The sequence below is a fragment of the Phocoena sinus genome, chromosome 7 (assembly GCF_008692025.1).
Source record: "Phocoena sinus isolate mPhoSin1 chromosome 7, mPhoSin1.pri, whole genome shotgun sequence".
Classification (NCBI taxonomy): domain Eukaryota; kingdom Metazoa; phylum Chordata; class Mammalia; order Artiodactyla; family Phocoenidae; genus Phocoena; species Phocoena sinus.
Window position 1 is genome coordinate 107,101,090 of NC_045769.1, and position 14,018 is coordinate 107,115,107.

General features: G+C 39.3%; 1 protein-coding gene across 2 annotated transcripts in view; it reads left to right on the forward strand.

Annotated features, from left to right (window-relative positions):
• Positions 1-14,018, forward strand: part of CNTNAP5 (contactin associated protein family member 5) — an 876,608-nt gene that overhangs the window by 725,900 nt on the left and 136,690 nt on the right. For both annotated transcript variants that reach the window (XM_032637306.1, XM_032637307.1), the window contains exons 15-16: positions 11,741-11,868; positions 12,047-12,217. In XM_032637306.1, coding sequence (XP_032493197.1) covers positions 11,741-11,868; positions 12,047-12,217 — 299 coding nt within the window. The remainder of the gene's footprint in view (positions 1-11,740; positions 11,869-12,046; positions 12,218-14,018) is intronic.

A 14,018-nucleotide genomic window follows, 5' to 3' on the forward strand; every position in this document is an offset into this window, starting at 1 on the left:
AGGCAGCTCAGAAGTGGAGGTGGGTGGAAGAAGGAAAAAGAAGTAATTCAAGGAACACCCAAGGCACAATTCCTTCTTAGAATACTAAAGATAAGCCTCAGGGAGACGTGGATCAGGTGTACTATGGAGCTGACTTCTCCTGGGGTTTCCATCCCAGCTAAAGAACTAAACAGGAAGAAAAATAAAAAAGACAAATGAGAAAACTTGTCATGAATAACAATCTCACAGTAAATGATTGTTTGCAAAGGAACTTCTCTTCAACATAATGTTTAAGCCTATAGACATCCCCCCAATCAGGTGTTCTCTGATTTAACCACGTCAGATGGATGGGCTGCTGAGAACAAGAAAGGAAACTGGCGACAGCTCCAAGCCTGGGGATCACACAGGAGAGGGTTGGGTTGTGTGAGGGGTGGAACAACAGTCATCTGGATAGAGGGGTACAAAATGGGACACAAAGGATGGTGGTAGAGGGCTAAAAAGGATGGTTGGGTGGTGAGGAGAAGCCAGAGAGATGGTCCAAGGTGTGCCTCTTCGTGATGGCCCATGGCCCGGATGAAAAGTTTTCTCATCCAGACAACCAGGTAGAGCTAAGGTGAAGCTCTCTTTTCTAACAGCAGGACATTCTTTTACTTATTCATAAGCAAGTATAGACATTTTTATGTGAGTTTTAGTAACTCTGTTCTTTGCCTCTTGCCCTTACTTCACCCTTGTATGAAGCGACATGGCACAGAGCAGAAGGAGGAAATGGTATAAAGTTTAAATTCTGGTTATCTGATCATCCAAAAAAGGAAACTTATTGTTCTTGTTTTTTTTTTTTTTTTTTTTTTTTTTTTTAAGCAGGATATTTAAGAGATTTCTTTTTTTGCTCAGCATGTGGAATCCTGGAGCTTCAAACTACTCTTTAGCCCTAGAATCTACTTCTCTGCCACAGAGAAATTGTTTAATAAATGGTGCTAAGCCATGAGTGAAAGATGGGTGAATGACTCCTGTTAAATATATTTTTACCTCTCTGTCTTTTGGTACATTGGGCCATGGTGATTCTAGAATTAACTGATATTTGCTGCATTGTTGGCTGTTACCCACCTTTTATTATCTCCCCAGAAATATTTACTCAAAATTTAACCTCAACTTTTTGCTGCAGGTTGATTTTCTCCCAGCTAATCAAAGTGTAGCTAGAAGTGATCACGCTGCTCCCAAAGTTATCTTTTTAAACATTTGTCTTGAGCTGTTCTGTTTGTAAAGACGTGTCTAAGCCAGCCCCAGGACCTTGACCTTCACAAGGGCCCTTCATTCCTTTCCCTGGAGACTTAATGAGACAATTGCCTTTAGGAAGAAGATGCTGGTTACATCCAAGAGTTTAGGGTTTTGCTGTTTCCTCACGTAGGATATTCTTTGCTCTCTCAGGCATCCTTTGATTTCCCCAAAATCTCCACCTCTGGGATCTCCACCCTTAGTGCAGTGAGGATGCTTCAGACTTGGTAGTCCTAAATGGGGCAGGGATTCTGAATCCTGAAAGAAAAGAAAGGCTCTATCTCTTATTTAAAAAATATTATATTGTACAATCTCAACCGGTGGCAATTTTTTTTTTTTTTTTTTTGTCAGTACGTGGGCCTCTCACTGGTGTGGCCTTTCCTGTTGCAGAGCACAGGCTCAAGACGCGCAGGCTCAGCCCAGCCGCTCATGGGCCCAGCCACTCCGCGGCATGTGGGATCTTCCCGGACGGGGGCACGAACCCGTGTCCCCTGCATCAGCAGGTGGACTCTCAACCACTGCGCCACCAGGGAAGCCCTGGTGGCAATTTTTTATTCATGAATGTTATTTATGAGCTATTCCATGTAGAGATTAGGAAGGGTTTATCTGGATTTTTACTCACTCAGTCCCCGAATTCCACATGCATCTAGCAATGTAGTCAGAGCCAGAGCCTTGGGTTGGAAAGAATATGCTTGGCAATAGTAGGTTCTTCATATATTAATTTCTGAGTGAATGAATGAATGATTTTTTTTCCTTTCTCCCCATACTCTCTTCCTAGAAAAATATGCCCTCCCCTTGCTAGGTATGTTCTGCTGTTTTATTCCTTAAATTGTCACTTAAAGTATATATCCTGGGGCAACTTGATACTGACTGGTTTACACTAACAATCCCATGACTGGGTTTCAGATTGTTTTTATTTTATTTTATTTATTTTTATTTATTTATTTGTTTGTTTGTTTATTTATTTTGGCTGTGTTGGGTCTTTGTTTCTGCGTGCAGACTTTCTCTAGTTGCAGCGATTGGGGGCTATTCTTCATTGCCGTGCACGGGCTTCTCACTGTGGTGGCTTCTGTTGTTGCAGAGCATGGAGTCTAGTTGTGCGGGCTTCAGTAGTTGCAGCACGTGGGCTCAGTAGTTGTGGCTCCCAGGCTCTAGAGTGCAGGCTCAGGAGCTGTAGCCTGTGGGCTCTAGAGCGCAGGCTCAGTAGTTGTGGTGCACGGGCTTCATTGCTCTGTGGCATGTGGGATCTTCCCGGAGCAGGGCTCGAACTCGTGTTCCCTGCGTTGGCAGGCAGATTCCTAACCATTGCACCACCAGGGAAGCTTCTCAGATTGTTTTTAGATAGAGTGTTTTGTGGTACATCTGATAGGACATGATAGAAGGCATCACACACTCAAGGAAAAGCAAAAAGGAACAATACAAAAATGGGAAAGCACAACTTCTAGCCAGGGGTTGATCATTTAAAACTAACATATCACATCATTATCTTACAGAAGTCTAGATGGAGTAAAATAGTTAATACTTCAACAAGGGTAACATTAAGGACTGTTTTTGTGCTTTTTGTTCAATGAAGCCACCATCCTCTCGTCTATTTGGAAAATTTCCAATAAGCAATTTAAGACCTGTTGGTTCCAGAAGACAAAACATAGCTATGAAATACTCTTTTTTTATGATTATAGGAAACACAAATATAGACTGAGGCTTCAGTTGCCTCAGTTACCTGTCAAGCTGTACAACTTTATTATCTCTAAGTTGTCTGTAAAGTCACATTACACATTTTGGGTAATTGCAAAATCGTAAGTAGCAGAAATAGATAGGACTCAAAGTCAATATCAAGATTAAAAATTTGCATTTCTTTAGTATATTTTATACAACATTTTGATTTCAGCAATTGTATACCAAAAATATTATCATTTGACTTAAGAATGCAATGAGACTTTGGCTTCTATTTTAATGTGCCTACTTGCCACTAAGTAGTATTACTCACCTAATAGTAGTTCTTACTCAGGACCAAATTAGAGGAGCTGCTTACCTTTTTGTCTGCTCTTTAAGTTTGCTTACAGCTCTCAGTTCTGATTCATCTGACTGAGGTATCTATATTTAGCAATGCCCAAGGAGAATAATTTATCCTGACTTTTAAAATTAAGGAGTTTTTTATTACAAAATAAATATGTCCTATTATTATTATAAAAAATTCAAATATTGCAGAAATATTAAATTAAAAGGAAGCTCCTTCCTCACTATCACTTCGTATCCTCTTACTTCCACCCAACATGTAAAATTTTATACCTAGAGATAATAGTGGGGCATGTAGGGCACATCTACATATAAATAACTTCCTATGCACATACCATATTTATTAATATGAAAGTTCATTCAGTTTTTATGAAATGTGAGATTGTATTAAATGTGTTATCTGCAGCTTGTTTTTCTACATGAACTATGTCTTGAAGAGCTTTGACTTGGCATCATTAAATAAGCATAAACATGAATGCCTCCTGTCCATTTTAGTGGCTGAAAAGTGAGTTGTATCATAACTTACAGTTTATCATAAAATAATAAACATTTTATTTTTACTTTATTTATTTATTTTTTTGTGGTATGTGGGCCTCTCACTGTTGTGACCTCTCCCATTGCGGAGCACAGGCTCCAGACGCTTAGGCTCAGCGGCCATGGCTCACGGGCCCAGCCGCTCCATGGCATGTGGGATCTTCCCAGACCGGGGCACGAACCCGTGTCCCCTGCATCGGCAGGTGGACTCTCAACCACTGTGCCACCAGGGAAGCCCTAAACATTTTATTTTTAAATGATGTTTTAGTATTAGAAAAAAATATTGCAATGAACATTTTTGAGTCTTGACATACTTTATTTTCATTTTTAAAGTTATTATTTCTATCGCATAGATTTCTGGCTTAGAATTGTTAAATCATCCACTTTTCTATTTTGATGAATGTGGCCAAATTGTTGAAGGGACTTAGGATTTTATACAGACCGCAAGGGAGTCAGTTCAGAACTGGCCTCCCTGAATCTGGGGTGAAATGATAGTCTCTTTGAGCAGGTGGCTTCACCACAGAACTCACTGGGGGTCAAAACAGAGCCACACAGGAAGACATTAATTACAACCTCCTTTGGCTCAGAACTCGCTGGAACCCTTCAGCAGGTGTGGACAGCCCTGACAGGACCCTGGTGATGTTGTATTCCCCTTCCGTTCTTCCTCTCAGTGTTTGTCATTTCTATCACGCCTGGTCCTGCTCTGAGATCCATGGCAACACTTTCAGCTACCTACAAATAAATACATTCTCTGCATTATTTTCAAAAAGTAGAGTCTTCATCATTAAGAAGAAGAAGGAGGAGAAACAGAGGAGAAACAGTTTTATCTCCTTTGCAAATCTGCCTTCTAGATGTTCAGTGAAAATATCATGAAGTAATACATGTAATACACTCAGAGCACACACAACTGTGGCTACTTATGCTGGCAGCACCCTCGTTTTCTGGATGTAAAATATAATTGACCTCTATGTAATATCATATTATGTACTGGGCTGATCAAATCCTGTATTTTTCACTTAATGACTGTCATTTACCCTCTCTGAGCTTCAGGCTCTTGTTTGATTTAAGAAAAGAAAAATAAAACCAAAAAGATATAAAGAATGCCTGTGTCTGGGGAGTGCTGGCTAAGTTGGCATTAATTTGCTCATCTAACAGATATGCCAGGTATTTAGTTCTCAAAAATGTGTTAGTCATCATTTTTATTATTATTTTCTTTATTTTTACAGTATCTTAAATGAACTATGAGGCAATATTGACTTATAGAAGTTAAACTAATTTCTACGAAAGCTATACATACATATATGCAATAAAATGTATAAGATAACTAACTAGCATACCAAAGCAATCAAATATATCCTTCAGCCATCACACTCTAGGTGAGACTAGGAAAGAGCACTGAAGACCCTTCTCTCCAAAATGGGGCTGCCCTCTGAAAGTTCACTGGTAAAACTCACCATGTCATGGTTGGAGTGTTTCTGCCTCCATGGAAATCAACCAGGAGACTGCTTGTTAAGTGTGTCACCGAAGAGTTTGTGGACTCCCAGAATTCTTGTCAACGTGACCTATGTGTAGTCTCAGAGAATGCAGGGCTGGAAAATCATTGCAAATTAGTCAACTGAAACCTAATCAAAGTGTATCTCATGTGGAGAAAGCCTGTGTGAATGGAATGGGGAGAGTCAGCCCGAAACCCACAAGGGCAACTCAAGGACTCAGGGCCAGGTTACTCCAGCCCTGCCTGGAGAAGATGTAGACAAATATGGGAAACGCAGTTTCCACGCACGAGAGAGCCGCTCTCTACAGGAGCCAGACGAGGCCTGGGGAACAGGAGAGCACACCGGTTATGGCAAAAGTTTTGCTTCCAACCCTAGCCTCTCCACTTGCCAACAGTGACCTCTGAGAAGTTGTATCTCCTCTCTCAACCTCTGTTGCCTCTGCTGTACAAGACAGGCGATGTTACAACTCCATCATAGGGCTGTTCCGAGGGTGAAACAAGATCAGGTGTAAAACTCTATTCGTGTGCTCACCTGGCCAGGGAAAGGCAAGAGGTGGCTCCCATCCTCAGGTCCTGAGATGTGAGATGCTCAGCTGAACCCCAGAGCCATCAGTAAGTTTAAGAATAACAGCCTCACACCCAAGCAGGGCCTCTAACATGTGGATCTTTTTCTTTAGGAAGAACTCCTCCAGTAAAAGGCAAGGGTGGTTTTAAATTGCATTTTATTTTCTACTCTAATATGTTAAATATTTTGGAATTTGGACACTACCTGTAAGAGATAGAGACTTCTTTACAAGGTTTGAAGCAATAAAGTACATGTTGTGGTCCACATGTGTATGTTTCTGGAGGTGTGGACACGAGTGAGAGGGAGGGAGGGGGTGGAGTGAGGAAAAGTAGGGGCAGGTCAGGTGACTGTCTCCCAGACCCGTCTGACTCTGGGCCTCAGAGTAAAACTGAGGCCAGGAGGATGAGGATAGTGCGCTGAACAGAGATCTAAAGTTGGGGAGTTTGGTGGAAGTTGTCAGTCAAGAATGAAGGAGGAAGTGAGGAAAAGAGGAGAAATGAAGATCCGCAGGTGTACAGCCTCAGCAGCTGAGAGCCTGGGACCAAGGCATTGACAGAACTGAGTAACAAGTAGGGTGGCTGATCCCTGGGGAAGTGACCAGTGGAAGGGGTTTGGGCATATTAGTTAAGAGTTGACGATTGACATCCAAAGGAGGTCTTTCATAGGCAGTTGAATGAATATGTATTCCTCGGAAAATGCATGTGAGTGTGTGAGTGTGTGTGTTTGTGTGTGTGTGTAACAGGAAAGAAGGCAGCACTCTAAAATTCTGGAGTAAGTTAGGGACTGGCATTTCCATTCTGTGGAAATGAGCGATTCTCTGAAGTTTCAGGGAGCTGGAAGGAGAACAGGTCAATTTTGGTAGGTCTGGGAGGAGGGTGAGAGAGAAGAGAAAATGCAGACTTTCTGTGAAGAGCTTTTATGGCACTACTGAATGTTTCTTTCTTTCTTTCCTATCCAGAACAGGTTAATCCAATGATGCCTAGAAAAACCTTCATCCTTGCTAGTACTTTTTAAAATCAGTTTTATACTCATAAAATCCGGAGGGCCGTTTACATTTCTTAACAATAAAGTAGTATTGGGTAAACTTTGGCTGTATTCATATACCAAGACCAGATTTTGTTTTCTCACACCTATTTGAGAAGAGCCCTATGGCTTCAGTTTTCTTAAAGTATTTACAGAAGAAATGTAGTTTCTGAAAATGTTAAATATATGCCAACATCATCTTGTTTTGCCCCTCATGTTTCTTATACTAGGGACTGAAATCAAGACTTCGGATATGGCCTGGTCAGTGTGGGGCGCAGCTAAAGGGATATCATCCTCTGGTGTGGACTTGTCTATGTGACCACAGTCAATGTTTGCACTTGCTGTTTTGTCAACCAAGTGACCCTTGAGCTCGTTGTGAGCTTCTTGTCATCTAATCCCTTAGGTTCTTTTTTTTTTTAAGTCTCAGTGAGGAAGACAAAAGGGAAATAAGGCCTTAACCAAAGTTAAGATAGAATTACTGTCAAGCATTGATATGGCATTTAGACTTGCAGAGCTGTTTATGGGCCTCATCCTGGCTATACCTCTTTTGCAGCCACAGCAAATGGAGGGCTTCATGTCTCCCACTCAACAGAAAGGTATGCAGAGTTTCCTGAGAATAATTCATTCAGAGTCACACAAGGGCTTCCAAGGGACCTGAGGTCTTGAGTTCTTTGCATAATTTTCTAGGTTTATCTTCCTTATCAATAATGTGTTATATGTTACTTTTGGGTGACTGAAAGAGAGAAGAATATAAAAAGGAAAAAAAAAATCTCTCTTAATAAGTTCAGTCACCCAAATGATGCTATAAAAAGAATTGCAGCAGTTAACCAAAAACTGGCTGACAGAAAAAAAAAAAAAAGCAGTATATGAGTTTTCACTGCACTTTAATGATACATTAAAGAAATCAGTAGCCCCTGTTCTGCTCTGCAAACCTGATTTTGGTAAAGTCCCTAGTTTCAGATAGAAAAACTAAGAGGAGACCACATTGGCTAATTCTGTGCCATACTTTTTCTCTTGAGAATATTTGAGTCTTTTCCTTAATGTGCATGTTTTATCATTAGGTCACATGTGTTTCTTGAGGACCATGTGTCTGTTATCTATTCTTTGTGCCCTTCAAGCTTCCATAAGCTGGGGTCTTTGGCTGGCCAACAGTGGGACACTTTTTTCTTATTTTCCTTTCAAAAATTCTTGGTATTTTACATTTTTTTTTCACACTTGACTGGGAATTTCAATAGCTATTTATTGAATCCTTACTATGTGTCAGTCAACATGTTAAGTTTTATATACATTATATACTTTGATTTATACAACAATATCGAATTAGTATTATTATCCCCATTTAAGGGATTAGGAAACTGAGTCCCAGGCTGACCTCATGACATCATACAACCCGTGTGTTGAGTCACATGTTTTAAGCTAGGTCCGTCTGGCCTAATGACAATTCTTTCCCACTACAACACAATCATTTTTGTACTTATAAAGTACATAAGCACCCTGTGCCTTTAGGAAGAGTCTTCTATATTCTTCCAAAGGAAGACAAAGTCTGTAAAGTGTTTGCCCTTGAGAAGACAAGTTCATACAAAAGCCAAAGGAAAACAACTTCGTGTGTAGAACATCAACTCTACAGCTGCAGTTTGTATCATTTTTTATGCCAGCCCCCAAATATTCTACCCATTAATACTTTGAAATGTTTGAATCAACCTTGTCGTTCACACATTGAATTAAATCCAAACACTATTCTCACTGTGATGCTAAGAGCATGAATGAACTTGCAAAGTCTCTTGATGCCCAGGTGGCCTGTAGGCTGAACACAGCCCTCACCTGTGTTTTTGGTTTTTTTTGTTGGTTTGTTTTGTTTTTCTGCAGTACACCGGCCTCTCACTGTTGTGGCCTCTCCCATTGTGGAGCACAGGCTCCGGACGCGCAGGCTCAGCGGCCATGGCTCACGGGCCCAGCCGCTCCGTGGCACGTGGTATCTTCCCGGACCAGGACACGAACCCGTGTCCCCTGAATCGGCAGGCGGACTCTCAACCACTGCGCCACCAGGGAAGCCCACCTGTGTTTTATTGGTCAGTTTTATTGAGGTGTTGATTCCCACCATACTTTTTTTTTTTTTAAGAATTTTAAATCCATTTCTATGATTTGAAAATTTGAGAAATTTTACGTTGATATTCCAGTCTGGCCCACAGGTCCTACATTCATGAAGAGCATAATTACCTGCTAGGAATGACTATCACTGTCTCCTATAGACAGAATACAACTTCCTCCCAGTCTTCCTCTTGTTCTTTCTCTCTCTCTCTTTCTCCCTGACAGTGAAGCTGTTTGTCATGTCCCATTTATCACCTAACACAAAGCTGGCTTCATTCATTTTTATTACTTTCCTTGACCCTGTAGGCATTTGAGTTTGTTTCTACCACATTAAACAACTTTGGAGAGATTTTTAGATTTTATATAAAAAAGTATTTTTGGTAATATGCTCTGCATCATCAAACTAAGTATGAAGTTCTTTTTCTCTGTTATTTGGAAGAGATTTTTATTCTTGGAGCAATTTTGTATATTCCAACACTTTGGCGCCAGGACATCAAATTGATACAGGCAAGATGCCATAGTGTATGAGGGAGACAGTGCTTGGCACTGCTGGACAGACTTCAGAATCTACCATTTTCACCTTGAAAATGAAAGAAGAATTAGGGAGAAATAAAATCCTATAGTAATGTAGAGTTTCTACAGGAGTTTGGTCTTTATTCCACTTTGGTTACTTGAAACTTGCTTTGCAATGTCTGCTTGAAAAAATATTAGAACATGAAGATTCTAATTTTATTCTGTGTATATGTGACATTCATAGATGTGCTTTCAAATAGACACAAAAATCTTATTCCAGATCCTTTGATTGGCCTCTAAATACAGGTACTGAAATTACAGACAGTGGATAGTGCATTTCTTTACATTTTGGGTGAATAGACTTGTAAGTGTATATGTACAGGTGACTATTTGATTTGTTTATAACCAAGATGAATTAGTGCGTTTTTCTACAGATCTCAGGAGTTGTATGTCTAATCTTAACATTTAATTTTCCATAGTGTGGAAACCTCCAATACAGAATCATAGCTTGATGTATGAAAAGATAAATTGACTTGCCTGAGGCTGCAGTGATTCAGGGGCAAAAATGAGGACACAAATGAGTGTTAACACTACTATTTTTTGAGCATTTACCATAGATCAGGCACCGTGACTATATCATATCATTTAATTCTCTCTATAACTCTGTGATATGGGCATTACCTCCATTTTTCAACTGAGGATACTGTGGAATCTCAGAAATAAAATAATTTGCCCAAGCTAATGCAGGTGGAAACTGGAGATCCGGGATTTCAGAACAAATCTGTGTGCTTCTAAATCTATGTCCTTAAAGCACTTCATCACACTACTTGAACCTTGCCATGCATCCTTCATTCATAATTTGACACATTATTTTCTTTGTCTTTAGTCTCAGAGCTGTAAATAATATGCAAAGGATGTTGAAATATAACGTTGATTTTGAGTGTTTTTTGAGTGTTGTGTTGACGTCTTTGTGTCTACAGAGAGAGAACCAATATGAATTAACTCCTCTGTGTTCTCATAAACAAATTGCTACATCATATACCTTGCCTTGATTGTTGTGGCTTGGTGCTGTGTCTCCCAGTTCCCAGGAACAGACAAGATGGTCCATCCTGTGCTTACTTGAGGCTGTGTGGCTGAACAGTCCAACCCACCCATGTGCAATTATCAGACTGCCTTATATAATTCAGTTCAGCTCAGATTAACATATATTTATGGCATACTTGTTAAATTTAGGGCTGAGATAGACACCAAGTGACTAGACCCCTGCCCCTTCTACCCTGTGGCCGTAGACAAGTTATCTCATATCTCTTAGCCTCAGTTTCCTCATTTGTGATAGAAATAATGGTACCCACTGCATAGGTATGTTACTTTTCCCCTAGTATACTTCTGGCTCAAAATCACTGTATATTCATTCAATGTCAGTTTCCTACCTACATTTCCTTTATACTCTCAGTAAAATGGTGTGTCCTTACCATGAGTCCAAAAACACAACTCAAAAAAAAGGAGACGCAAGAGGGAGGAGATACGGGGATATACGTATATGTATGGCTGATTCACTTTGTTATAAAGCAGAAACTAACATATCATTGTAAAGCAATTATACTCCAATAAAGATGTTAAAAAAAAAAAGGAAAACATGAATAGCTTAACCCCATTCATTTTTAACTTTCTTGTCAAAGGATGACTAGTCAGTTTCCTAATTGTGTAATTAACAGAGACAAAGCCAGAGTCATTAACTACAAAGGTCTCTAAAACAGAAAAAAAATAAAAAGCAACAAACCACCTTAAAAGGTGATAAGAAACATACTAAACTAATTAAAACCTGTTGGCAGGTGGCTGAAACAAGTCCTTGGAGTGATTTTAAGTGGCTTTGTGATGCTTATTTCAAGTTAGTTACTGAGATAGCGGATCTCTTCATGGAAAGAGAGGCAATGTTTCATGTTCCATCAGCACTGCTTTGGGCAGGTGGGGTGCTGTGAGCTACAAAAAGCAGCAGCAAGCTCTGTAAACTATCTGCTTTTCTGGAAAGACTTAAGGAAGATGTAAAATGCTCTTGTTTTTGGAAGCTGGCCATGGGTTTTGTAATTGGCATCCCAGACTTTCACGCATACCTATGAGATGAAAGGCGCTCTGTTACTCCCCTGCTGCCCTAACCCTGCAGCAACCAGCCAAATCACTTTTGAAAAGAGGAGACTTGTTAAAGAATCCCTAGATTATCCACATTTTCTCCTTTCTTTTCTTAAATTTATGTTTTGCAGGACAAATGATACTGGCTTTCTTTCCTTCAAAGACCACTTGCCTGTCACTCAGATAGTTATCACTGATACCAACAGATCAAACTCAGAAGCTGCTTGGAGAATTGGTCCCTTGCGTTGCTATGGTGACCGTGAGTACTAAATTGAAAGAAGATTTCTCTCTGTCTTACATAAGCACAAGATGTTTTATTCCCTTATACTTTTTCCCTGCAGTGTCCCCCTGTCTTGAAAATTATCTACATGCCCAGTGCTTTCCTGTACCCCATTCAAAAACAATGAACCATACTCAGGATTTTTTTTCATTTGCAGGACACTTCTGGAATGCGGTATCATTTTATACAGAAGCCTCTTACCTCCACTTTCCTACCTTCCACGCGGAATTCAGTGCTGACATTTCCTTCTTTTTTAAAACCACGGCTTTATCTGGAGTTTTCCTAGAAAACCTTGGCATTAAAGATTTCATCCGACTTGAAATAAGCTGTGAGTGTTCTCATTTATGAATTTAATATAACTGGTCAACAGAAGTTTTAATCTTATCTTTGCCACCAACAACTAGTGTACTATTTAGATTATCAAATTAATCTCCCTGGGCCTCTGTCAAATTAACAATGATAATTTCTAGTTCCTCCTTATGCTTTTTGTTTTATTATTACTTATCAGTGTTTAAAGAGTCATTCTGTCCTCAAACTAGTGCATTCCCAAAATTCCCATAGATATTTATTTACAGTGTCTTTTATCTGATCCATGGGCATTTATTACCTATTCTTTTAAGCTTCCACACCACTGAACTTTTTCATTGCAATTTCTATGGAAAGCTGAAAACATTAGTATTCCGCATTCTATTTATACTTGAAGTCAAATTTTTGTTGTACTTTTTCTCTGCAAGTAATTTCTTGACTTATTTCCCATCGCCAGGAGTATGTGACTGACCAATCAGAATTTCGATTGTTTCTCTACCACTTCATCATGAACAGGGGTGTATCTAGTGAGTTTGGTGTCAGGATATGGATCATTTTTTTTTTTTTTAACATCGCATCTCCTATATACAAGTTATATTAAGAAATAATCATAAAGTTAAATGAAAAGTAGTACAAATGCAGATGGGGAAGTGTTCTGTTAATGAACTTTTATATGTAATCATGCCAATAAAAATATTCCAGTACAAAAAAGAAACACAAGACAATAAAGAATTTTAATCTCATTCATTCATTTTTTATATAAAAGGGAAAAATACCTACATATTGATCTGTTCAAGTAATACTAGTAACATTAAAAGTTCTGTTCCGGGCTTCCCTGGTGGCGCAGTGGTTGAGAGTCTGCCTGCTGATGCAGGGGATACGGGTTCGTGCCCCGGTCCGGGAGGATCCCACATGCTGCGGAGCGGCTAGGCTCGTGAGCCATTGCCACTGAGCCTGCGCGTCCAGAGCCTGTGCTCCACGACGGGAGAGGCCACAACAGTGAGAGGCCCACATACGTCAAAAAAAAAAAAAGTTCTGTTCCTTAGACTTGACTTATGTAAATTTGTGAGTGAGTTCATCAGAATTGATTTTCTTTGCATGTTCATGTTCAAAAGAGAGTATAATCAGATTTGTCCATTTATCTTCTCTCTTACTGATCAAAGGATACTTTTTATTAACTTTAAAATGTTTTTCACATTAAGCAATAGATATAAACATTTTAGAAAAGATTTTAAACATAAGGCTAAGTTTGATAGAGATTCATAAAAATGCCATTTTACAATAAATTCCAGAAATTGCTATAATCTCTATGTATTTTTTTATGATCAATGTTAGCATCTTTCAAGTAGCTCTGAAATAAAAAAAAAACACTAAAATATTTTTATTAGAAAATTCATCATGGGTTACTATTCTACTTGGTAAAACCTTACAGCGTTCCTAAGGTTTTGGAGTTGCTTAAGCTCTCTTTGGGTGCAATTTGTGTTCACAGCCCCTGTGGTACTATATATTCCTTGTTTCAACAGTAGATCTGAGTTAAACAACGATAGCACAGTAACTGTAAAAATGGGAAATCAGAAATTGAGCTCTTATTCTTAAAAACAAACACATATTTTAGTCTGCATGTTCAGGAGCCAATGGTACGTCAGGAGTTCTCTATGTTAACTTCCCTCTTGAATATAATATGTGGTAGGTAATAAAATGTACTATTTGAAGCTTACACATTATTAAAAATTAATACTAACATCAGCATTTGTTACAACTTAAACCTACAAAACTCCCCCCCCAACCCCCGGTGGAGGAATGTTTCATTGCTGACATTATTT